The 27,500-nt window shown below is 39.5% G+C and overlaps 1 protein-coding gene across 6 annotated transcripts in view; it reads left to right on the top strand.

Moving 5' to 3' along the window:
* The window catches only part of LOC121317616 (unconventional myosin-VI-like), a 70,172-nt gene that overhangs the window by 42,506 nt on the left and 166 nt on the right, over positions 1-27,500 (top strand). Inside the window, exons 15-36 of one of the 6 annotated variants that reach the window (XM_041253736.1) lie at positions 279-351; positions 1,879-2,006; positions 2,598-2,693; positions 3,282-3,452; positions 4,995-5,033; positions 5,181-5,274; positions 5,565-5,695; positions 6,003-6,080; positions 7,456-7,585; positions 8,129-8,219; positions 10,313-10,463; positions 11,239-11,447; positions 12,644-12,722; positions 13,799-13,959; positions 14,048-14,089; positions 14,418-14,447; positions 16,140-16,178; positions 18,503-18,606; positions 19,439-19,576; positions 22,821-22,847; positions 24,671-24,889; positions 25,520-27,500. The exon at positions 25,520-27,500 is cut by the window's right edge and continues 166 nt beyond it. In XM_041253736.1, coding sequence (XP_041109670.1) covers positions 279-351; positions 1,879-2,006; positions 2,598-2,693; positions 3,282-3,452; positions 4,995-5,033; positions 5,181-5,274; positions 5,565-5,695; positions 6,003-6,080; positions 7,456-7,585; positions 8,129-8,219; positions 10,313-10,463; positions 11,239-11,447; positions 12,644-12,722; positions 13,799-13,959; positions 14,048-14,089; positions 14,418-14,447; positions 16,140-16,178; positions 18,503-18,606; positions 19,439-19,576; positions 22,821-22,847; positions 24,671-24,889; positions 25,520-25,719 — 2,430 coding nt within the window. In that variant the 3' untranslated portion in view covers positions 25,720-27,500. The remainder of the gene's footprint in view (positions 1-278; positions 352-1,878; positions 2,007-2,597; positions 2,694-3,281; positions 3,453-4,994; positions 5,034-5,180; positions 5,275-5,564; positions 5,696-6,002; positions 6,081-7,455; positions 7,586-8,128; positions 8,220-10,312; positions 10,464-11,238; positions 11,448-12,643; positions 12,723-13,798; positions 13,960-14,047; positions 14,090-14,417; positions 14,448-16,139; positions 16,179-18,502; positions 18,607-19,438; positions 19,577-22,820; positions 22,848-24,670; positions 24,890-25,519) is intronic. The other 5 variants (XM_041253738.1, XM_041253737.1, XM_041253739.1 and 2 more) reach the window with 5 other exon arrangements.

Genomic DNA, 27,500 nt, shown 5'->3' with positions numbered 1-27,500 from the left:
ACCAGAGAACATACCTTTTTATCTGGAGTCCCTCCAGTGTGTTTATTTGAATGAAAACAAAAGTGAACTATATAGATTTAACAACGTTGCATAGCATTCTTTACGTAAGCAGTAATTGATTTGAGATTAGTAGATTCTATAGGGTGATCAGTGAGTTAATTTAAAGGACCAAGGCATTTGCAAGTTTGTGAGAAACAATGAGAGGGTAATTTTTAGCTTGTAGGCTGGCCTTTCTAGAAAACACTTATGGTACCAAAAGACCGATGTTTTCATTCCAGGAACAGGAGCTGTATCAGAAGGAAGGCCTGGGTGTGAATGAGGTGCATTATGTTGACAACCAGGACTGTATTGGTATGTATTGTCTTGCATTTATTTTTCATTTCCTTTTACAAATGCATTGTGCATGAACCTTGCACAGCCAATTGATGTGCAGACTGTTTGTCAAACAAGTTCAGCAGATTCATGGTCTAGACAGGGAACCGGATACACTAGCACTGTGTATTTTGTTGTTGTGCCACTTAGCCTGATCTACATTGACTACAGCCATCTTTTTTGATGAGTTTGGGCTTGGGCTAATACAGGTTACCTCTGTGGAAACGTTTGTCACTGATTATTTGAAGCTTCTCATCTGTATATTGAAAGCAAGGGCTTCCACACAGATGTGTAATTAAGCAAATAATATCCCAGCAGTCTTAGGATGTATAGAAATGCTGCACAGGCCTGGTTGCCTGTAATTATGGCTAGCATGGCTGCAAGAGGAGACCTCAGTGACATTGAAAGAGGCGTGATTGTTGGGGCACGTTTGGCAGGAGTTTCAGTGACCCAAGACAACTCAACTTGCTGATGTTTCACAAGCAACGGTGTCTAAGGTGATGTCGGCATGGATCTCCAAGGGAAGGACATCATCAGCAAAGGGCAACAGTGGGCGGAAGTGCATACTCCAGTATCGTGATATTGGTGCATTAATTTGGAGTGCAAGGCAAAACTGCAGATCAATTGACTGCAAATTTCAACCTGGGTCGTGAGCAGCCAGTTTCTTCAAAAGTGGTCCGCCAAGAACTCCATAGAGCGGGATACCATAGTAGGGTTGCAGTGTACAAACCGCTCATCACACCTGGCAATGCATGTTTTCAACTCCAGTAATGCAGAGCACAGGCAATGGACTACTGAGCAGTGGAGAAATGTGATATGGTCAGATTAATCGTCCTTCACCATGTTCTCGACAAATGGACGCGTGCAGATGTGGCGCCAACCTAAAGAACTCTACAGCCCTGAGTGCTTGGTCCAAACAGTGAAGGGTTCTGGTGGTTCCGTAACGTTGTGGGTTGCATTTTCCTTGCATTGTTTGGGTGCACTCATTCCCTTGGAAGGCAAGGTCAATGCTAATCGCTACTTAATGGTACTGAGTGATCATCTTCACCACGTGTTGCAGGATTTCTTTCCTGGGGGGGGGGTGGGGGGGGGGGGGGGGGGGGGTAGACTCTATGAACATATGCTACGGTGCATGCAGGCTGTACTGGCCACACATGGTGGCCCAACTCCCTATTAAGTGACTTTACATTACAGGTCCACTGCCTGTACTTTTCCATGGTACAGGTGTCTGTATTTGTTATTTACTGTACTGTATACATTTGGCGGTGGTTAAAATATGTATTTTACTTTAACACCTTATTGGTTTTTACCTTATTGTAAGGTTGTTTGTAAGGATAAACTTGCCTGCAATCTTACATAGACCAAATGTTATTTTTACTAGCCATCACCAGGGATTATTGGCACAGTTATTAAAATGATCAGAATGTGGTAGTGAATGGAGGCTTCCTGCCTGTCTGTCCGTCCATCCTTATCTTGTACCAACTTCTAAAATACATTTGTTTTCAGATCTTGTTGAAGCGAAGCTCGTGGGTATCCTAGATATTCTGGATGAAGAAAACCGTCTACCTCAGACCAGTGATCAGCACTTTACAGATGCAGTACATAAAAAACACAAGGACCACTTCAGACTCTCAGTGAGTTCACTTTGAACAAAGTAATATACATGCCCTTATTACCTGTGTGATTTCATTTCCCATCTGGGAACATGTCGACACCGGTTTGCCATTATCAGTTAGTGTCGTAATTGGCATTGGCTGGCAGAATGTGTTTGTTGTGTGGATTTCTAAAGGGGTTGCTGTTTGTTTACTGAAATGTAACGTTATGGCAAAATCAACAATGCTGCATTCGATACAATTGTTTGGAAAGTTTAAATGAAAATTCAGATATTCTTTCGTTTTGAATTGTCTTAAAAAAAAAAAAAAAAAAAAAAAAGTATTAGTTTCACATTACCGTTAAAATAACTGTGGCTTCAACTTACTTAGTAAAGAAAGGAGAAAAACATTCTTCTGTAAAAGGTTTGTTGTTTATTTTAGGTTTCGTTTGCATCGTTTTGACAGTCCTTTATAATATCTTTTATATGAAAGGATATGAACATGGTCATTTTTGCATTTGCTCAATTAAATGTGTTAATTAAATTATAATTAAATATTTGTCCAAGCATTACTTGGAAGGCTCCAACTGACTATGTATTTTATTTATTTATTTATTTATTTATTTATTTTTAGATCCCAAGGAAGTCCAAACTGACCGTTCATAGGAACATCCGAGACGATGAGGGCTTCATCATCAGGCACTTTGCTGGGGCTGTGTGCTATGAAACAGTATGTCAACTTCCACAATACATGTGCTTGTTGTTTAGACAGCCTGATACACATAACTTCCATTTGTTTCAGCCAGCTAGCTCCATATTCTTTTGTCTGTGTAGACAGGAACAAGATGTTTCAGGTCCCTGGTAAAAGGCTGCTGTGTGCGCTTGATTTCCAGACCCAGTCTGTGTAGACAGGAACAAGATGTTTCGGGTCCCTGGTAAAAGGCTGCTATGCGCGCTTGATTTCCAGACCCAGTCTGTGTAGACAGAAACAAGATGTTTCGGGTCCCTGGTAAAAATGCGCGCTTGATTTCCAGACCCAGTCTGTGTAGACAGGAACAAGATGTTTCGGGTCCCCGGTAAAAGGCTTGATTTCCAGACCCAGTCTGTGTAGACAGGAACAAGATGTTTCGGGTCCCTGGTAAAAGGCTGCTATGCGCGCTTGATTTCCAGACCCAGTCTGTGTAGACAGAAACAAGATGTTTCGGGTCCCTGGTAAAAGGCTGCCTTGCGCGCTTGATTTCCAGACCCAGTCTGTGTAGACAGAAACAAGATGTTTCGGGTCCCTGGTAAAAGGCTGCCGTGCACACTTGATTTCCAGACCCAGTTTGTGGAGAAGAACAATGACGCCTTGCACATGTCTCTGGAGTACCTGGTGTGCGAGTCCAAGGATAGATTCGTACGGGAACTGTTTGAGAATTCCAATAACGGCAAGGACTCGAAGCAAAAAGCTGGGAAACTGAGCTTCATTAGTGTTGGCAACAAATTCAAGGTAAGCAAAATCATCCATTGTTTTTTGTATTGTTCATGTATCCCAGTAGAGGGGCTGAGTTATTGTTAATTTGTTGTCTTTTACAAAGTTTCTAAAGTAAAACAGGCATGGGATTGATAAGTGCATAGGGAAATGCAGTCAGATCCAAATGTAAGCTACTTTGAAAGTCATGCAGAGTGCTACCAATGCGTTGCTCTGACGATTTTACATTTTAGTCTGTTGTAAATTTTCGGTATTTGGTTATTGTACAGTATGCATTAAATGTGAACCATGCTTTTCAGCAAATTTAATTACATACATAAAGAATCCCAGTCTCTTCTTGCATAGATGTATTTATACATGTTGAATTGCTGGCCGTGAACTTATTACCTTTTATTATTTTAGGGTTTTAATGTAGACTATAACATATGTTTGTTTTTTTTTGTTTTTTTTGCCAAGCAGGTAAATACATATTTAAAAAAAAAAAAAAAAAAAATGAGATTTCTTCTCATGTAGATTAAATTCCTCTGAACCTGTGGATCAATGAACTCTTAAGTTTTAGGAAACAATAATAACCAATGGAAAAAGTTGTTATTGCATTGTATAAAGAGAATGTTTCTCTGTGTAGACCTGTGCTCTTTGTTCTCCTTTGACTGTAACCTTGATCTCCTAATGCCCCCCTGCTCTACTCTTGTCCTTTCTTCATTTTCCATTCTCCTAAAGTTGACCTCCACCCGTTTCCTACTTCATTTCCTCAAGACCGCTGGGTTTTGGCTAGAGAGAGATTTCAGGATGGCTAGAGAGATTGAGAAAGAGAAAATGAGAGCGCTGTAGGGCTTTTGTGAGGAATGATGAAAAGTAAGAACGATCAGGGAGAGCAGGTAACTCAGCACTGTGTCTGAAATGCACTGCTACACAACAGAAGCCCAAAGCAACTGGAGCCGAGTGGGTTAACCCTTTCAGTGCCATCACCCTTCTTTTAAAGGATTGTGTCGCTCAGACAGCTTCTAAAGGGCCTGTGTGCTGCTGTATTTGCAGTCACTGTAATCAGGTGTCATTTCAAACAAAGAGACTCTCTTGCTTGCAGCTTTTTCTAAGGGAGAAATAATTATTTACCATGTAGGCAGATTTGATTAAACCAATACTTATGCTAAATTAAACCCATTAATAACTATACAACTATATTTAACTGTACTCTCCTTATCAGGAACTACATGAATATCAAAGGATTACAGGTTACATTGCATTGAATGGTTTATATATATATATACACACACACACACATACATACATATATACATGCATCTATAGTAAATCATCATTATCACTCCTTTGAGGGAGGAATGTGGAAAAGGGTTAACTGCACTCCATACACTGCATGGCATCCTTTGTGTATCAGACTTCGAGTGCGGACCAGCATGCATGATGCTGACTAAAACTGTGCAACATGTTCCTGTGTGCTGTTTTGAAACTGGGCAACATGTTCCTCTGTGCTGTTTTGCATATGTGACAGTGCCTCACAACATACTCTAAACAGGAAAACTGTTTGCTTTTGTGTTACAGACCCAGTTAAATATTCTGCTTGAAAAGCTCCGCAGTACGGTGAGTATTATCATGATCACATTCAGATATACCCAGCAAGGAGGGAATGATTATTATTATCGGCTGAAACTTTTCACGCTTCATGGGTTTGGTTGTGATTAATGATTGACTTCCCGTGATTTGTCTAACACCATTTTCCTATGATAGGGATCCAGCTTCATTCGCTGTGTCAAGCCCAATCTGAAGATGGTGAGCCGACAGTTTGAAGGGGCCCAGATTCTTTCCCAGCTGCAGTGTTCAGGTTTGTAGAAAAAGTTTTGGAACTACTTTTTGTCAGATTCCTTGCACCCAGTTGTGCATGAATCAAAGTTGCTAAACTGTTCTGAAAACAATAGAATGCAACAGTACAATAACTGTCAGTCTCATCAGTTGTAAGTCACAATAAAACTTTTTTTACGAGTGAAAAACCTAGATGAGAAGACATGCCTTTTACTGTTTGGCTGTTCATTGAGTGTTTGAGACGCATACATGTTTGTAGATGCGTGAGCAGTCATACAGCAGTCATGTTGGTTTTCTTTGCTTCTTTCACAGGTATGGTGTCTGTGTTGGATCTCATGCAGGGTGGGTTCCCATCCAGAGCTCCATTCCACGAGCTTTACAACATGTACAAGAAGTACATGCCAGCCAAGCTGACGCGCTTGGACCCCAGGCTGTTCTGCAAGGTCATTGCTTTCTTTTCTTTCTTATTTAATCCTTTAAATTGTGCGGGACATGATGCTCACTTTCTTATGTTTGCAATGATGTGCGTGGTTTAAAATGTACTGAAAGGTTGAATCTGGTCATCCAAATTGTCAGTTTCCTTGTGATACTCGAGTCACCCTCTAATGTATTTTAAGAAACCATTTTGAATACCCTCTCAATTTCTTGTGTACCTTAATGGCTTAAAAGAGAATTTAAGCTAAATGTATTAATTCACTATTTTATATTACAAAATTAACTTTTTTTTGTTTGTTTGTTTTGTTTCCCTAGGCTTTGTTCAAAGCACTTGGATTAAATGAAAATGATTACAAGTTTGGGTTAACGAGGGTATTCTTCAGACCTGGCAAGGTAAAATAAATTTATACCGTGAGAGACAAATTGCAGTAGCATGACTTGTTAAATCATTATTATCACTGAAATCTCGCACTGTCTATCAGTCCATGCTGACTTTTTAAATCATTGTTATCTCTGAAATCGTGCACTGTCTATCAGTCCATGCTGACTTTTTAAATCATTATTATCTCTGAAATCTCGCACTGTCTATCAGTCCATGCTGACTTTTTAAATCATTGTTATCTCTGAAATCGTGCACTGTCTATCAGTCCATGCTGACTTTTTAAATCATTATTATCTCTGAAATCTTGCACTGTCTATCAGTTCATGCTGACTTTTTAAATCATTATTATCACTGAAATCCCGCACGGTCTATCAGTCCATGCTGACTTTTTAAATCATTATTATCACTGAAATCTCGCACTGTCTATCGGTCCATGCTGTCTTTTTAAATCATTATTATCACTGAAATCTTGCACGGTCTGTCAGTCCATGCTGAGTTTTTCAGCCTTCATGTCACAAGTGAACATTCCATTACTGCCCATGCAGTTGTTTTTACTGTCAGCTTTCCTCTGTGTCAATGAATTATTGGATTGTTTTGATAATGGGTTCAACATAGCAGAAATATCAACAGTACAAACCCCAAGGTTACATTTGTGGGGTTCCTGTTGCTTAGGAACATATGGGGGTGTACCACAGAAATACTGGTAACCAGTGTATACATACTGGAAAATCAGAACCTCTTAATGTAAATGAAATGTCTTATTGTAAACACATCTAACCTGCAAGTTATTCTTTATTTACTGTTTTACATGTGTGCCATGTACCATATATTTCAATGTGTTTCACAGGTTATTGGAGGTTGTTTTTATTTTCTGTAATCAACACAATGAGAAATAGCCATCTTCAATCAGTAGTCATTGCATAAACTGTCAAAGGGTAACTATATTTATGCAGTGTTTGTCAGATTTGTTGCAAGCTGTGTTGGTGTGTACAAGTGAAGATGAACGATTGTATGTTTCATTATTAAATTACCCCATACGGCACATATAACATTCACATTACCTGGAGGAGACATAGGCATTATTATTTATTTGGCTTGATATGTGCTAGTAGCTTAAAAAGCTTTCAGACATGTTTTTAATTATTATTACTACTCGTTATTATGAAATTCAGGGAATGTGATTGTGCACGGATGAGTTACTTTAGTATCTTTTTAGGGGTGCCTCCATTAAAAGACACTACTATCAATTGAGGGCCATCTGATTGGCACAACACTTTTATAAAGAGCCTGTGTTGCTATTACATTTCTTAGGCTGGCCCTGACATTTACTGCAGTGCTATTTTCGAAGTGAGACTTGCTTTATTAACTTGGCTTCACCTCTTTCAGTTTGCGGAATTCGATCAGATCATGAAGTCCGACCCCGATCACCTGGCAGAACTGGTGAAGCGTGTCAATAAGTGGCTCCTCTGCAGTCGCTGGAAGAAGGTTCAGTGGTGTACGCTGTCCGTCATCAAGTGTATGTAGTGCTTTGTATTGAAGTGTGTGTGGGCAGGGCTTACAAGGATCCTGTGCTTTTGAAATGCTAGTATTTAGTGGAGGAGGCCGGATGTGTTGTACATCACACTGTACATGAACCTGGAGAAGTGCTTATCCAATATCCAAATGTCACGAAGCTTGCTGAGGACATTCTTCAGCACAGATTTTTGAAGTGGTGGATTTGGGTCATGCTGATCTGCTGTTGTTCTATGGAGGTGAATACATCATCTCTGAGACAACACAAGTGGAAGACACTGGGATAAAGTACATTAAACCAAGAATGGTGTCTTCTGTAACAATGACACATGTCTTAACAGAATATGTATGTGACCCTTTTATTAATGTAAGTGAGAACGATACAGGAACAAATCAAGTTGCATGCAGGTAGTCTGTGCAGTACAGGCTTGGGTGTGATACTTGTGAATGTATTTGTTTTTAATCTCTTTTGCTCTGTCTGGGAAATGCTGTCTAGAACAAAAAACATTCTGTAAACTCTTTGTAAATGCTGGCTGCTCTCCAACAGTGAAGAACAAGATGAAATACCGGGCAGCTGCCTGCATTAAGATGCAGAAGACTGTTCGCATGTGGCTCTGCAGGAGAAAGCACAAACCACGGTAAACCCACTCTTCAAGAGCTTTTCATTTTCTAGTGGTGATCCTTTTTTGTTTGTTTTTTTGTAATATTAATACATACTAGCATATATTATATATTATTGTTGGATCACTGTGTGAGTTGCAGCTTGAAAGTCTTTATATACCTAAGGGAAATTATCTACAAGTTAAACCACTTTGAGTACACACAGGCTGAAACCATTTGCACCTGAGCTGATTTAGGGCTGCAGTAGCAAAGGGGCTGAATACTTATGCAACTGAGATTAATCTGTTTTTCTCTGTAAATCTTACTTATTTCTATTCTATATGTATTGTTTAACTTTATCAATGTGGAGTAGTTTGTGTAGCTTCTACAGGTAAAGTCTATTTTAAAAGCGTTGTGGAGTGCGCGCAGGTGCCAACACAATGTGAAAACCTTTCAGGGGGGTGAATACTTCTGCAAACCATGGTATAATATTACAGTGCTACCCCATTATAACACAACCTGTTATAGTGCAGAATCGCTTATAACGTGGTAAGGTTGTGGCTCCCATTTCTCCCATAGTGCAATTTCACTCGCAAACGTTGGGTGAATGTTCCAGATATACAGTATGAAGCATGGCAGAAAGCAAAAAACTAAAATCTTTCTCTGTTAAAATGAAACTCGATGTGGTGGACAGAGTAAGAAAAGGTGAAACTTGAGCAGCAGTTTCAAAAGATATAAATGTTGCAGAATCTACATTGCGTGGATGGCTAAAAGTCTAAGAAAAACTAAGGTTTTCTTGGTAAGATTAATTGTGCTGCTGTGAGAGAGCAAGACTGTTGTTTTCCGTGTGGCCCAGTGAATACTCGTCCCAATAAACCGTGGTTTCGAGTAGCTGCAAATTGTGCATGTCTCCTTCCTTCATTTTCCACCATACGCTGCAATATTAATTTGGCTTGTGGGCATAATAAATCACTTCGGGAACAAAATGCCAATATTTGTTGTAAGGCGAAGCACAGAAAAACAGGTCTCCTAATTATGGATCCAAACAACCGCATTATAATGGGTAGCACTGTATATGCAAAAAAATATTTTCATTGTTTGTTCAGATTAAATGTGCAAAAAAAATAAATGAGATAAATATTGTTAAATACTAATATGGTTCAAACCTTGACATCAGGGATAGATTGTATATGATTAAGGCTTGAAGTTTTCGGTAAACATGGGTTTTGGCAACATATTTTTAAAATAATGTCAGTCATTGACTACTCTCTTTCTACATAAAGAAAACGGCTTTCACAAGACAGGCGCTGTGCAAACACTCATCAGTTCATCATTTGCTTAGCAACAGGCTTAATGACCGTGACACACACACACCAGCAACATGACGTTACCGGTTTATTCAACTGAAAAATAAATTGTAAATATAAAACTGCTCTACGGTTATGCTTCTACTAATGAATGTTTTTCTTGTGTTCAACGACTGTGTTGTTGTTTTGTTGTTGTTGTTATTGCTAAATAAATATCAGATATTAATTGGAGTACCATGATGAATGTTAAATTCCTACGGTATGCTATAGTTATACAAAACTGTGGGCAGAAAAAACAAAACATGAACTGTGGTGTGATAGATGTGCGGGTGGTCATGAATGTAAAATGAAATCTGTTACTTCTCACAATTCTCGGATTCCAAATGCGTTCTCAGTTCTGTATAGCTGGAATCCTAATGTTGACATCCTCACTTCAACACAGTAAGTTAACGCTTGTATATGTATCAGTGAAACGTACATTCAGTGTATTACAGAAACTGAAAATTGATGTGTTTGAGTGGTGTTTATTTTAATAACCGAAAATAACTGAACACAAAAATAAAACCCGAAAAATTCAAGCCTTAATTATGATACTTGCTTGTGACACTGGATGGTTTAGAGAATTTTACTGCACCCCTGGATTGCATTAGATACCTACTTGCAGTTATCCTAGGACTTAACCTAAAAATAAATGATTGATTTAAAATAGGTGGATTCTGTGTTACTTTAAATTGTTCTCAAGAGCTGTGGGCTATGCAAGGGTATCAAAGCAACCCTGTAGTTGCATTTCTTTTTATAACTGCGGTAATGTCTCTGTCCTCCAGCATTGATGGTCTGGTAAAGGTGCAGACTCTAAAGAAGAGAATAGAGAAGTTTACAGAAGTGGTGAGTGCCCTGAAGGAAGGCAAGCAGGAGATGAGCAAACAGGTTCAAGATCTAGAAACATCCATCAATGCCCTGATGGTTAAAATGAAGGTACGCGCTCTTATCTGACCCTATACATATGCACAAAAGACTCCCTGCATTGACGTTCTTACTATTCTTGTAATTAAAGCTGTCTGACTTGCACAACAGAAACTTAGTGAAGGGCACTTAAATCACAATGTATTGTACACTCACCGTTTTACTGTCATTATGAGAGGAACCGGAGTAATTAACCGAATTAGTGAATTATCCAATCGGGAAAGTGTTGAATTTCTAAAGCAGTGAGAGTCCTTAAGTGCTGATAATTTGCTGCAGTCTCTTGCAATCCATCTCCATTTGTAATCCACAGACGTGTTTAGTTATTAGAATGTCTATGATTGGATTAGCATTTGTGTTGCAATTTGTTTTAAAAGTTGATTTCTTTTGAGTATTTTTTTTTCTGGTTTTATGTATGTGTGTGTGTGTGTGTGTGTGTGTATATATATATATATATATATTATATTATACTAATATATATATATATATATATAGTATACCATATGTATACCATGATGTATGACACACGTTTACTTCTGTGTGCAATTTACTAGGAAAACACATGGTGCCGTGCTAGGCAGCTACTGAGAAAATACCGAGGGCAACTTCAAAGTCATTGTTATTCCCCATTCAGTTTTAAAAGTTACCGTGTTTATTGTTCTTTTTAAAAAACAAAAAAGCAAAAAAATAAGTAAAGGTACAGATTGGTAAATATGAGCCAACAGAACTACTTGAGGTGTGACAAAGGGTGATTGCTGACATGATTGAATGTCCTGACGGCCCCTCCCAGGGCACTGTGATGACAAGGCTGGAGATCGAGAAGGAGCACGAGGTTCTGGTGAGGCGCTCGGAGGGGATGCTGGGGGCACTGCAGAGGAAGAAGCAGGAGGAGGAGGAGGCAGAGCGCCTGCGGCGGATCCAGGAGGAGATGGAACGGGAGAGGCAGAGGGGGGAGGAAGAGGAGCGGCGCCGCAAGCAGGAGGAGGACAACAGGCGCCTGTAAGCATCAGAGCGTGTGCTGAAGGGTTTCCACTGATCCTCACACCTGTCACCCAGGAGCTGGGTTACAGGGTGGCAGGCTTCATCCTCTCCTGCTTTAGAACACAGGAGTGAAAATGGTTACACTTGTCGCCCCAAGAGCAGGGTTACAGGGTGGCAGGCTTCATCCTCTCCTGCTTTAGAACACAGGAGTGAAAATGGTTACACTTGTCACCCCAGGAGCGGGGTTACAGGGTGGCAGGCTTCATCCTCTCCTGCTTTAGAACACAGGAGTGAAAATGGTTACACTTGTCGCCCCAAGAGCAGGGTTACAGGGTGGCAGGCTTCATCCTCTCCTGCTTTAGAACACAGGAGTGAAAATGGTTACACTTGTCACCCCAAGAGCAGGGTTACAGGGTGGCAGGCTTCATCCTCTCCTGCTTTAGAGCACAGAAGTGAAAATGGTTACACTTGTCACCCAGGAGCAGGGTTACAGGGTGGCAGGCTTCATCCTCTCCTGCTTTAGAACACAGGAGTGAAAAGGTTTACTGCCAAGTGAATTCAACATTGAAAAAGATAAATAGAAATGTAAGCAACCCTTAATTGGTAAACAGTCAATAACAGTGGATCTCAAAAGGAAGTAAATGGAATTTTCTTTAAATTTTTTAACAGTAAATTAGACTAAATGTAAGATTGACCAGAGAAAAAAAAAAAGCACAAGTTTGTACCTTGATCATCGATCAATAAGCACCCAGCAGTGCTTGCCAACTCAAGCTAAAAATTCTCAACAAATAATCAGAATAATCTTCTGCCAATTGACTGTGTTCCTACATGTTATTACTTCATGTTGTTGAGCCTACTGTATTGTGTATACATTGTACAGGACATTATATACTGCACTGTTTCCTAAAAGTTGTTGTAAATGTAATTGTTTAATTTATTCCTCCACACCAGGGGTGGACAATGCCAGTCCTGGATGTGTATTCCACTCCAGGTTTATTAGGCAACATGGAATCCTTTAACTACAGTTCTTTAGGGCCTGGATGGAGGCTTAATTGTTTAAATTAAACAATTTGGAGCATGGCTGGAACAAACAGCTGGACTGGAACAGCTTTGTCCACCCATGCTACACAGTACTATAAGCTAACAACCCAAAGAATATGCATGCCCAGTGCTGGGTGTCTGTGTCACATTATCTGCATCTGTCTGCTCTTCAGGAAAGCAGAGATAGAGGCAAAGAGAAAGCAAGAGGAAGAAGAGAGGAAGAAGCGAGAGGAAGAGGAGAAGCTCCTCCAGGTTAGTGCGGTTTATAAAGCACAGCAGATCTCATTTAGAAACGTGCTTGTTTCTGAGGTTTCATGTGTGAACCACACTTTCAGAATGCTGCTTCCCTCTGCGTGGAATGACCCTGAAAGACATTACATCAAACCCTTGGATTTAAGTGCTGTATTCTATTCACTGTGTTAGTCTATCATTTTCGTTCCCCAGAAAGATTTTATATTAAATTACATTTTCTAGCTTCCTTTATACTGGCTGTCATTTGTATTCAGAAAGAGTACATTTCTTATAATGATGCATACTCTAGGATCTTAGCTTCCTTAGCATGTCCAGTTAACTGTTACATCTAGTTTTTGAAGCAGTTCTGTAGAAATCATGCAGGCTTTAGTAACAGACAGACAGGAGTTATGAATGCCAGTGGGGATATTATGGGTCTGTTGTGGAGATAGACTTTCTAAGTGGAGGTAATTTGGAAGTTACAGTAGGACAAGTAAATGAGGGATAATTATTTATAGATGTCATTTTTAGGAAAATACTACCACATTGCATTACAGAAGGTTTATGCCATTTCATTTGGCCACCTTTACATTAAAATAAATTAAATAACGGTTAGTTTGTCTGTTTTTTTTTTTTTTTTTTTAAATGGTCCTAGCAAGGCTTAATAGGGTGGAAACATGCTTCCTCGCCATGTTAATAACCCTGTATGGCCATGGATCAATCGTGATACACTTGTATAGCCCTTGGCAGGACAAAACTGTCAGGTAGATACAGTAATAATTAGTCTTTACAGTGTATGTCTTCATTTTCTGATTCTTTTGCAAAAGTTGGACATTGGCAGTGCATTGCCTTATTAAATGTTACAGTAAAAGTTTAGTATCTCACCACAGTATTCATTATTTTTTAACATCCTCCATGTATAGTGGAGCCTCCCATCTGTCCATGTGTGTACATGTTACAGATTTAAATGTGCTATATCAAGAGAATTGATAGAGAAGTGTCTGCCAGCACTGCAGGGGGAAGCCTGTCCATGCATATTCATACATCACACCTGCATGTATGACCTGATTTTTCACATGACACTGTTTCCTGGTCAGGCTGAACTAGAGATGCAGTTAGCTGCTGAGCGTGAAGAGGAGACTCAGAGACAAGCAGTGCTTGAACAGGAGCGGCGGGATCGAGAGCTGGCAATGAGAATCGCCCAGAGTGAATCTGAGCTCATCACTGAAGAAGCACAGCCAGACGCAGCTTTGCGCAGGTAAACGCTCAGGCACCTGGTCAGTGTCACAAACCTGCCCTCCAGATTCCTGTATAACGCGTCTTGTTTTTTTATTCTTTCCTCCCAGTAATGGCACTACAAGTGATACTCCGGTTCCTCTCAAAGCCACGTAAGGATACAAAACTACCTCCAACAAAACCCCCATTCTGTGAAGCACCCGATGCAATTAATTACACTACCTGCATGCCCTAAAACCCTTTTAATCTACTAAATCTATTATTATACTAAGATTAAGAATGGGTGTACAGCGCAATGCAATGCAATCATTTCAAGCATTTTAGTTATGGCTGGTCCTAATCAACCTGCAGGAAGGAATTTAATTCAACAGTGCTTTCCTGCAGGATCAGATACAAAATAAAAATACAGAAAGTAAAATCTTCAATTTCTCTGTTTGGGAATGACCTTTTCCGACTAACCACATTATGTTCTGTTTACAGCGCAGGTGGACCCCCAACCAACATGACAATGTATGTTTTTTTTTTTATATTTTAATATGTGTTCCTTTTTTGAACAGTTTACAGTTTGAGTGGAGTATCATTGTTGTCCTGTCTTCTATTACCATATATTCTATACCATGTCTCATTTATACAGTATATGCTCGGTTTGGTCCACAATTTGAAGATAAGAGGACTGAGACGCGATACCTGATATAATTTACTGTAGTTGCTTAGTAAATACTTACGCGTGATTACAATGTTATTGCGCATAATTACAATGTATTTAACGTGTAAATCTTTTTGTACCATATATGTATCAGTAAAGGGTTAGGATTAAGGTTCTCATGTGCAATAAAATGTGCACATGAAGTACTAACATGCATATATGCATACTAACATTGTAATTATGTGTAAGTATTTACTAAATAGCTACAGTACTATGTAATGCACAGTAATTGGAGACACTTAATGCAGTGTTACCCAGATATGATATGAAGTTAGCACAGCACAAGCTGTGGGATTGCATATAGGATTGCTATTTAATGCGATTTGTGATGGTTTTAAAAAAAATGTTTTTAGGAATAAATATTTGAATAAATATTTTAGTGCTGGGACAAATATCGGAATATTTGAACAAATATTTTTTGACATGTAGCAAAAATCAGATGTTCGTATTTGCTAGAAATGACAAAAATACCTTGCACTTCTTTAAAGCCTCACCAGAAGTTGCATGACAGTTGAGAAAAATGGCAAATGAAAGAGAGCTCTCTTTGATATGTGAGATTTAATATAGAAAAAAACAAAGCAGCTTGAACCTCTATTTAAAAATAAACAAACCAGATGATGTGTGCGCATGCATGGTGATCTCTATGGAAGTCCATCCCAATCAAAAAAGCTTTGTGTTGCTTTAGAGCAAGTCAGAATCTCATAGGACAGAAAAAAGGCAAGCACTTCATTTTGAAATGCCTTGCTTAAACAGTGCCCAACTTGCTGGAAATGTTGTGAAATTATTTTTCTCTATATAGATTGTATATATTATATATTTTTTGTTGCGACTTTATGTGGAATGCAATAAACGAGAATCAAAACGGTGAGTTTTTTTTAGTTTGCTTGTTCAGCTACAAAAAGGCACATGTAAACATTATGAAAACATGCTTATGGCCACTGTTTACTCTGAAGAAACAGCAATGGCAAAGAATGAAAAAAAGTTTAAAAATAAATAAGGTGTCAAATAATACAGTGTCAACTGTATGTACTGTTTATTTCAGGAATAAACAAAACAATATTTAACGTTGAGCTGCTATTTGCATTCTTTGTTTTGTAGTTAATTCGCTGGGTAAAGTAAGGCCTACACAGTGTATTCTTTACTCCTGGGATTTTTGTTCACTTTCACATGTTACATATTGTAACGTCTTGCTGTAAAATAAAAGCACACACACAGGGTCCACGCCCCCTGCCCCTACTGCTGTGCTGTCTCTGCCTGCGTTCTGAGCAGTATAATGGCTTTTATTGCTTTTTGAAAATGAGCGAATGTCTGACCATGAAAATCCCATGTTCGTCCCAGCACTGAACTATTTTGTATCTCATGAAAGTGTTTATTTAGGAAACACTTTACAAAATAAGCCCTGTAAAGATTGCCACAAAGCCCCCGATATCATCTCATCCAACATCCTAAAACTTGTATTTTAACTTCTTGAATGCTGTACTTACCCTTCCTTTTAGGGAAGAAATGGCCAAAGAAATGTGTGAGCTCCTGTTTAGGTGGGTAATGAGACTGAGTTAATTTGTCAAATCCAAGCGTCACAATCCAGAACAAATAACTACTTAAAACGCAGGAGAGTAATTTAGATTTAATTCATGGTGCATGTCTGTATGTGTGTGTGTATATATATATATATATATAATATATATATATATATATATATATATATATATATATATATATATATATATATATATATATATAATTTTTAATTTTTGATTTTTTTTTATACAAGGATCACTGAATGATATAAATTGAACAGTGATATATATGGGATAAGCACAGGTTTGTAATTTGATGAAACTGTATATTTAATCAAGCTGTGCACCTTCTCGTGTCATCAGATCAGCACCTGAACATCCTTCACCAACCTCCCAGTCAGAAAAGCAACCTGGATATGAAATTGCATTAACAAGAACTTGATATGGGCATGAAATATCATTCAAATGGTTTTGATTTTTAGTTCTTTAGCATTTCCTGTTTCAGTCACCACGTTCTTTTGAGTTTTTTAAAGCCCCATGTTGGCCTCAATAGAAACATTTGCAACCAATAACCTGCCCTTTGCCTGGGATCACCCCCTCCCAGTGAATGTATGAAATGCATTAACCTGCCCTTTGCCTGGGATCACCCCCTCCCAGTGAATGTATGAAATGCATTAACCTGCCCTTTGCCTGGGATCACCCCCTCCCAGTGAATGTGCGAATTACCACATTTGTTCACTGTAGTATGTTTTACTTGTATCCACAACACAGAGAGTTTTACAGGGGATGGGTTAGGGTTACAATCATGGGGATTAGACGTCATTTTGAGAACTCTCTTGAAGCCAGTAGGGGACGTTACACTTTTAAGTTTTTAAAATGCCATCAGGACGTGATAGCTGAAGCTGAAAATGATAATCTAAACAACATGAAGAAGAATGTATGAGTTAAAATAACTTGCAAACCCATATCAGGTTGCTCTTCTAGGTATGATTATATTACCTGTTGTTGCAAATGGCTTTGTATTGAGTTGTAACTTTGTAGCTGATTATTAAAATAGTGAGTTTTTAGTTTATCAGTGCTATTCTTCTTAAGTGTTTCTAGTGATTTGATGCAGATCCTGATTCTTCTTGGATAGAGAGCTGTTTGCTGACAGACACTGCATGCATGTTGTCTTTTGGATCAAAGCTGGTAAATCTTATTAGTTGTGGTCACCTGAGAAACCAGCATTGTGACAAACTAGAGCTTAATCTGTTTTTACTGTAATTGTGACGGAGCGGCACGTAAGCTGTGGTAGTTAATCGGTTTAGAGCTGGCAGACTGGTTGGCTCTGCTGGGCTTCTTGTATCCCGTCGGCTCACATGAACACAGGATGCTGGGGTACAAGATGAGGGCTACGCTCCTGTCCCAAGGTGAGGGTGTGTGTGTGTTCTAGAAAGAACGGGAGCCCAGACGAGAGCCCGAGCCTCCTAATGGAAAGGCTACGTCTGCCAATAGGATTAGTGTGGGAGGAGCAAAGTGACTCCTTCCTATTAGTGTGGTAGGATACCAATGGACAAGCACACCGTGCCAGAAAGGCAACTCTAATGTCTATTACACGTTGCACAGCATGTATATGAAATGACGAATGTGAAAATGTTTAAACACAGCTACTGCAGTTAATCGCAGCATAATAAATTAATCTCTTTTTTTTTACTATTAGGCGGAAGGGAAGGCTCATTTTCAAGCTCCACATAAAGCAGACAACATTATTACAAGCTGCTGCAGCGCTCATACTTAATATTAACTACAAATAATTATCAGGAGGAATAATACAAACATCCTTTTAATTGCAAATTTAGAACTAATGGTAATATGTAAAAGTTAATAACCATGACCTAAATCTACTGTATGCAAATTCTGTCTGCCATCTGTTGCTAATGTACATCAGCAAAAGTAAGTTGTATATGGAAATAACTATGTGAACATTCACAAAAATCTGAGTAAGTGTTTCTCCTCTTATTTAAATGGGTAAGTATCACATCACATATACTTAATTACCAATGACGAATAACCAGTATTCATTCCGGGGGATCTGCTTGTGTTGCCACATTAGGATCAAAGCTTTTCCAGGGGCAAGCATACTGGATGTGTGTGTTTCTCTCTCTCTCTCTCCCCCTGTGCACACATGGTGCTGTTGACTACATCTTCTTGGTGCTCTCATATGTTTCAGAAGTAAACAGCGGTGATCAGATGACAAGGTCACTGTATGTATACCGCGGTGAACACACTGCCCTATTCCAATATGCTGAGTGCTCGCTAACCTTTAATGTTAAAAGTGTCAGTGTTTTGTTTCCTGTTTGCAGGGGTCCGCAGATGCAAGCAACCAAAGCTGCTGTTGGCGCTAAGAAGTATGAGCTAAGCAAGTGGAAGTACGCAGAGCTCCGTGATGCCATCAATACCTCCTGCGGTACGAAGCTTGTTTTGTGGGAAGTAAATCCAACCAGACTGGAGCTCAATTTTGCTGAATGGACTTTTGAGATAAATAGTATAAGAGGAATAAGTAAACTCCAATGGAGAGTAGATTGGCTCCCAAGAAAAGAGAACAGACTGCTTTTAATGAAGGGCACTTCTGCAAGTTTTGGACAGATTATGACTGTTATATCATGAGAGTAAGGAGGAGACAAATCCTCAACTTGGCTGTTTTTTAATGTCAATCTGTTTCATTATAAGTAGCTTATGGCCTGTTCTGATATGCCACAGACTCTTCATTGAAATGCAAAGGGTTTTGAGGTTGAGGTTAGCAGTTACCGTGGACATCAAAGGTATTTGTGTAACTGTCAGAGTCTAAAGTACAGAAAGCTGCACACTGAGGTGATGTTTCATTAGATAGTTTACAGTTTTATTAAATCCATAAATGAATCCTACAGTAAGGATGTTTATTTAGAATTGCCATGTAAATATAAAAATGTAACAATTGATAACATTAAAAAACTGAAATGCAGCCAGCTTTAAGCTGCTTTGGAAAATGTCGTCATAAATTCAATACGCTTTTTGTTTTTTCTGACATTTGATACTATTGTAGTTACTAAAAACCATCAGTAAAATAAAGCTGTATTTGTAACAAAGCATACAGTAAGTAACCCAAAATGTTTGCCACACAGACAGTACCATTGCATCTGGGTTTTTTTTTTAATGCTGTTTTGCTCCAGGTCTCTATTCCATCCCTCTAAAATAACACACTTTCCAAGATAGTGTTGCTCGGTTGCTGACTTTAAGCCCCTTGTCATGTGCTTGTGCAGATATTGAGCTGCTGGCAGCCTGCCGAGAGGAGTTCCACCGCAGACTGAAGGTGTACCATGCATGGAAATCAAAGAACAAGAAGCGCAACACTGACACTGACCCTGAGCAGAGAGCTCCCAAATCAGTCACTGACTATGGTAAGGGGGGCACAATACAAAAATAATCTCCACAGTCATTTTTCTTAGGAGTTATCAGAGGATTCTTTAATTTCTTTTAACTCTTTTTCACATGAACCTTGTTTACATTCCTAAAAGCTCCCTCTTCCCATGCAAACCTGCTAGCCACCTTTGTTGGGGATTTCAAAGGGAGCCTCGCATTGGCTCTGGCACTCCTGTGGGTTAGAGACAAAACTGGCAAGGACTGTTTCTCCTCATAACTGTTTCTATGCTACAGCGAACCCTGCTGGCCAGGTGCCCTGTGAGCTCAGAGCAGACACCTGCAGGGCTGGCCTTTGTCCTCCAGATGTCGGTAGCGCTGATATCTGCTCTTATCTTCCTGGGTGTAAAAGAGGAAGCTCGTAGTCGTTCAGTGGACACCCACTGAACTTTTGGGTCTCCTGAGCGGTGTGGAGAAAAATGATCGGACATTTCAAATTGTGGAGAAAATTGGGTGTAAAATAATTGGGCACACTAAATAAAATAAATAAATAAATAAATACATGCTAGCCACTTTGTCTCAAACCAGTTATTGCAGTTACTTGCAGCTTCAGGTGGTTATGAAGGTGGTCTGCAAGTGCTTGTTATATGGACAAAGGAGGGAAACTGAATAGTCATTGCATAATTTGTCAGAAGTCTCAAACAAATTTCGGATGAAGGCCATCAATAGCAAAGGACCCATCAACAATGAGACCTGCAACATTAATAGTTGTTGGCGACTGCTTTGTGGAAGATTAGTTCTTTCTGATTCTTCAAAACTGTTTTAACCCTTTGGCGCACAATGATTATTTAGATCTCTTGAAATACAGTATCTTTTTTAAATATGACTTGCACCCTGTGTAAAATGTGCATGTCTTGTATCTCACACACACCTTGTATACTTCACTATTAAATACCATAGGATACTGTCTGGAATAGCTGTAGGTTGTACTGGGGAGATTATGGTGCACTGCAGGTGAATCTACAATTGTAACGTTAGTATTCGAAGAAGCACAGCCTGTGTTTTATTTATGAAGTTTCCGTATTAGAATAAGTAAATAAATAAATAAATAATCATGCTCTAGATATATTTGACGACATCTGTTTCACTGAGTAGGAAGTAGGAATTTATTTCTAATCAGAACAGATGTCTCCAAGCAGATCCAGCTTGTCAGCAAAACCTCTCTTCAATATTTGTTTTTGTGTTTTACTGCAGGGCATAAAATTGTTTCCATTTTATAATTTTTTTAATAAATTGTTTTATTTATTTTGCAATCTTCAAGAAATTGATTCAATCAGCATTGAGTAATATTTATTTTATCCGCACCTAGATTACAGGTTTCTAATTCATATGTGAAACATTTTCTTCTGTCTGTACGTTAGGATACTTAATATAAAAGTGGCTGGTAACATAAATTAGCAAGCATGTATTAGCTTACTGTAGAGCAGAGTTCCTGCATTGGTTCAGGGAGAAAGTCCCAGGGACCGCACCTGTATACATACACCCAGACTGTTCATTCTCTTCATCGGAGGCACCTGTACACACGCACACCCACACTGTTCATTCTCTTCATCGGAGGCACCTGTACACACACACACACCCGCACTGTTCCTTCTCTTCATCGGAGGCACCTGTACACACACACCCACACTGTTCATTCTCTTCATCGGAGGCACCTGTACACACACACACCCGCACTGTTCATTCTCTTCATCGGAGGCACCTGTACACACACACACCCGCACTGTTCATTCTCTTCATCGGAGGCACCTGTACACACACACACCCACACTGTTCATTCTCTTCATCGGAGGCACCTGTACACACACACACCCGCACTGTTCATTCTCTTCATCGGAGGCACCTGTACACACACACACCCACACTGTTCATTCTCTTCATCGGAGGCACCTGTACACACACACACCCGCACTGTTCATTCTCTTCATCGGAGGCACCTGTACACACACACACCCGCACGGTTCATTCTCTTCATCGGAGGCACCTGTACACACACACACCCGCACTGTTCATTCTCTTCATCGGAGGCACCTGTACACACACACACCCGCACTGTTCATTCTCTTCATCGGAGGCACCTGTACACACACACACACCCGCACTGTTCATTCTCTTCATCGGAGGCACCTGTACACACACACACACCCACACGGTTCATTCTCTTCATCGGAGGCACCTGTACACACACACACCCACACTGTTCATTCTCTTCATCGGAGGCACCTGTACACACACACACCCACACGGTTCATTCTCTTCATCGGAGGCACCTGTACACACACACACCCGCACTGTTCATTCTCTTCATCGGAGGCACCTGTACACACACACACCCGCACTGTTCATTCTCTTCATCGGAGGCACCTGTACACACACACACCCACACTGTTCATTCTCTTCATCGGAGGCACCTGTACACACACACACCCGCACTGTTCATTCTCTTCATCGGAGGCACCTGTACACACACACACCCGCACTGTTCATTCTCTTCATCGGAGGCACCTGTACACACACACACCCGCACTGTTCATTCTCTTCATCGGAGGCACCTGTACACACACACACCCGCACTGTTCATTCTCTTCATCGGAGGCACCTGTACACACACACACACCCACACGGTTCATTCTCTTCATCGGAGGCACCTGTACACACACACACCCGCACGGTTCATTCTCTTCATCGGAGGCACCTGTACACACACACACCCACACGGTTCCCATTCTCTTCATCGGAGGCACCTGTACACACACACACCCGCACTGTTCATTCTCTTCATCGGAGGCACCTGTACACACACACACACCCACACGGTTCATTCTCTTCATCGGAGGCACCTGTACACACACACACCCGCACTGGAGGTGGCAGAGTTGCTATACTGAAATATTCTGAAGGTCATTTTTCCCCCAAAAGAAAGATTTGTTGTAGTTTTACATTTTAAATGTTTTTTTAAGAGCATAAGTGTTTTAAAAATAAATCATAAAAGTGCTGGTAGTAATTTTTTTTTTAAGTTTTCAATTAAATACATCTGCAGTCCAATGCTGCTGGTGAACTTTTGGCAAACCTGGAAAAGTTCAGTATCCACCGGGTTATAAGATATGGTAAAATGCTGTAAATACTTCAGTAGCCATGCAGTGCAGTGCATGTGTATGTCATTTATATGTGTCAAAAGTTGTCATTCTGCTGTTTCCATCTATAATATGACATGTTTATTTTCAGATTATGCACCGTTTATGAAAAGCTCATGTAAGTGGGAATCAATAATGTGACCATGCTAACTTCTAAAACATTTCTAAACCCTTGTGTTTACATGGGGGGGGGTTACAGTGTTTTGCTGCGGTTTTGTTTATCAGCGTTTGTCAGTGGTGCTCAGATCTTGCTTTTAAATTAACAGAATAAAACAGTATTAACAAAGTGTGATCAATAAAGTGTCGACACCACGACTAACTGTTTTTAAACCACGAGTTGTGATGGTGCGCTGTGACGCATCAAAAAGATTAACTGCACGGCAGCAAAAGACTATTTTTGGGCTGGTAAGGCAAGAATTGTTTTTAGGTTTTGGATTTCAACTAGTTTTTCCTTTCCTTAAACAACCTGATTATTCACTTTTGCGTGTGTATAGTTCATAAGTAATCCTTGTATGTTGCCTCTGCATCAGAAGGTGTAAGTAAAGAATCCATTGATAAGCAGTTTAATCTGTAGCTCTCTGAAGGTATTAGCAGCCCTGGGAATATGCTCATCTCAAGGTAGCTTGGGAGTCTTTGCTGTTGGGGGTATGTACATTCTGTTCCAAAAGAGATTTTCTTTTAAAAGGAAACCTGTTTTTTTTTTTTTTTTTAAATAATACATTTAAAAAATAAAAATTGATAAAGAAATAAGTAAATATTTAATTTACAGTTGACTTAGTACAGTATTTCGTTCAATAGGACTTGCTTTTTGATCAATAGTGATGCTATTTTAACATACAGGTATGTGCAGTAAGAAAATATATTGGAAATTCTGATGAGCAAGTAGAGATTCTAGATTATTCATCAACTGTAGAACATGATCAGTGGAAACTGTACTTAATTCATTTTTAACTGGGCTGTACTTCTGCTTACCAGAACATCAATAGAACATAGCAACCCAAACACTAATAAATGTTGCATTTGTGCTTTATTGCTTCATGTGACACAGATCTTAATCCAGTTTTTATCCTGACATGCAAACATATAATCTGCTTGGATGGGCAGTCTGTCCTGCTTGGGGGCCCTTTATTTGTAGTGGTGCTGAGGCTATAAGGTAAAGGGTTGGGTTGGGTTGTACTTATAAGAATGTCATGTCTGGGAGATTTGCAAGGGCTGCCACTTTCTTGGGTAACAATCACACAATTACCCTGGAATAAATTACAAGAAGTAATCTTCATAGAAGAAAAAACAAACCATATAATGCTTTGTGGTGGGCTGCCTAACAACATCCCTCTGTCCAAGCTGAAATCAGATTCCCTGGCCTCTTGAAAACATGTTGTCCTGCTGTTCTACAGTACAGTATATAGGGCTACAAATGTCATTTTAAATGATTTTATCATGACCTTTCAATTCTGTTGACTCCACATGATCCTTGGTATAATATGGAAGCATTTGGACTCAATCGTTTGAAAGGCAGAAATGAAATCCAGGAAGAAACAAAACATGGCAAAATCACACAGTCCTGCTAAAGAGAGAGAGGCCAGTTAGACTGGGCAATAGAAAAAAGGATAATCTCAGTGTTAGAGCAGCAATCATCATGGACAAAGTTAAGGGAGGGGTACAACATATATTTAAATGGCACTTGTAGCTATATATACTTTGTGAATTAAGATGTTGTGCAATTTAAAAAAAAAACATAATGTACATCCCTTTCTGAGCTACTTTCACCATCTTAGATTTATATTGCAACCTAGACCTCTTTTTTCTTGATCTGGTCATTCTTCATTCTTCTTTGTTTGTCTTTTTCTCCTGATCTCTCTTTCTTGCTCTGTGCTGTTGTGGTAGGTGTTGAGCCGGTCGTCATAGAAACTGTGCTTACCTGTCTTTGTTGATGCGCTGCAGCTCAGCAGAACCCAGCTCCAGCGCTCCCAGCCCGCCAGCAGGAGATTTCCATGAACCGGCAGCAGCGGTACTTCCGCATCCCGTTCATCCGCCCTGCCGACCAGTACAAGGACCCTCAGAACAAGAAGAAGGGCTGGTGGTACGCACATTTTGATGGGCCGTGGATCGCCCGCCAGATGGAGCTCCATCCCGACAAGCAGCCAATAATGCTTGTGGCAGGTATGCCAGGAACAACATTGCATTTACTGCACGCTTCCAAAGCAAGGACAAACGAGAGTACCATCCATGTTACTATTTCTACTACCTTCTGCGTCCCTCCCTCCATTCTGACCGGGTGAAAAGGCAGTACGATTTGTGGTCAGGTACTCGCAGCTATAGCTAAAAGTTTTGCATCACCTAGAATTTTAGGATTGAGACATTAAAAACTATAGAACATAATTCTGATGTTTTATTTAACATCCTGTAACCAAAGAAACCTACAAAGTGATACTGCGAAAGTCTACCCGAAGCCATAATAGTACAGTATTTAATGATAGATTTTGAAATGTCAAATTTGTCAGTTTTTCATGAAGGATATGGAAAACTACAACATGGTATGCAATTCAGTATAACATAACATTATTCAGCAGGTTTCATTCGATTTTATGAAGCAACATTTGTTCATTCTGTAGAGTGATGCTAAACATTTGGCCACAGCTGTACACTTTGCTGGCCTTGATGTGCAACAGGAGCAATACAGATAGTATTATGCATAGTTGTGTCCTCTGCAGTTCAAGGATTGATCTGAAGCATCTTCAGGTCTAAGAGAATGCTATGAACAGTTTCTTTGCGACTGTGTTCTGGTTCTAGGGAAGGACGACATGGAGATGTGCGAGCTGAGTCTGGAAGAGACTGGTCTTACCAGAAAACGTGGGTCTGAAATCTTGCCAAGGCAGTTTGAAGAAATCTGGGAGCGTTGTGGGGGAATCCAGTACCTCCGAAGTGCAATAGAAAACAAGCAAGCCAGACCAACATACGCTACTGCAATGCTGCAGAATCTCCTCCAGTAAACGGCACATTACTGGAGCACTAATATTAGAAGGTGGTATAGATTACAGTCTTCATTGGTTTAAAGGGAATAGCGTACTCCCCGTTAAAGAGGACATTTAGGCATACTATAATCAGGCTGAAGACAGCCACGTTTTATGTTAACTGAAATTGTTAATTATTGGGGGAGTTATGTTGTTTTTTTGGTTAATTTTGATTTTTATTTTTTCTTTCTGCAGTGAACTTCAACAATAACTGCCTGACATATGCTATTCACAATGTGCCCTTTACTGGCATTAGTTAATAAAGATTTTCACCCTAGTGCGTACCTTCGGTAGCTACTGTATAAAATGCAGGTCTGGCTTGGTGCTACTCAGACTGAATAAATGCTCAATCTTTGTATTTCTTATTAGTTTTTTTATTATTATTATTATTATTATTATTAATAAAACTGGAAGACAGGAGCTCAATATCCAGGATACAATACAAACACAGAACCTGATCATGAAAGAAAGGTGGGTATTTACTGGATAAAGCACATCCTCGAATCTGGGGTACTGTACCTGCTCAGCATTGAGTTTTAGTTATGCCGCTGCACTGAGAGTGTACATTTAGATAGTCTGCACTGGATAGTTCACTGTCTAGAGACTTGATTTGATTTAGCTAATCTTTGGATGTGTATATTGCATCATATTTGCGCATTGCATTGTTTGTTTGTTTGTTTTGTTATTTTCTGGAACGGTCAGCTTGAATTCCTCGTATCACGGCTGTTTTGTTCTTCAATCTTAATTCTGCCTATACAGTACTGGCTCCTACTTACAATGGCTCTGACCTCTGCCCTCACACAGACTTGCGGTTGCACACATTTACTACGTTGTTAATCTATCAATCAATTCAAAAGTGTATATGGTGCCCACATTTTTCCTAGCTTTGTAGTGTTATGCTGAATTCAAATATCATTTTAGGGGCCTTTTCTAGTGGCTTGCACCATATACCATGTACCTTAGCATTTACATACTGGCACACACTTTGTTTTCTGTTACTTATAACGGGGCTTGGAGTTTCCAAAATGTATTTGTTACAGTGGAAATAAATCATCGTAGATTTTGAAAGATTAAAGTTCATACATAATTAAAATCCTATTTTAAAAAAAGTGAAATATATGATCAAGTGCTTTTTGCATTAATATGCAGTTTTCTTAATAAACTAGAATAGGTTAGAAGCAAGAATGAGAATTCATTTCAAGACCGTACGTTAAATCCGAAGCTGCTTAAGTTATTATAGTTTAAGTCTAGACTTTGAGACGATAGTGTGTTACTAACCTTTATTTATTTTTGGGTATTAAGGAAACAGAAATATTTTAGATATACCAAGCTAATATAATATTACTGAAATATATATTTCAAATTGAACAACTTAAAAACAACTAGATTTGTAGTATAATGCGTATTACAGCAGGAACTCCAAGTTCAGCCTGTATGTAGCGACTGCTCATAAAAGCATTTCACCTGAATTGCAATCAATTTGGGAAGCATATGGACAACAGGGCCTAGTAAGATATATCTGGTCAAAGAAAAACATTAGTTTGAGACAATCTCGCATGTAAGATTAGAAAAGAAGAGACATTGGACTGCATTTTGTTAACGGTTCAAAGTTGTTTAACACAAACAACATCTGATTGTACAACTTGTGTAACACCCTTGTACCACGGTGTGCAAGAAGCATCTCCGTACAGACCTAGCTATTTATTTGTGATTTGATATACGTGAGTGATTACTACTGTCAGTCTCAGTCATGTCCTTAA

Source organism: Polyodon spathula, chromosome 6 (assembly GCF_017654505.1).
Source record: "Polyodon spathula isolate WHYD16114869_AA chromosome 6, ASM1765450v1, whole genome shotgun sequence".
NCBI lineage: Eukaryota > Metazoa > Chordata > Actinopteri > Acipenseriformes > Polyodontidae > Polyodon > Polyodon spathula.
This window is presented reverse-complemented; position numbering and strand designations above follow the sequence as displayed.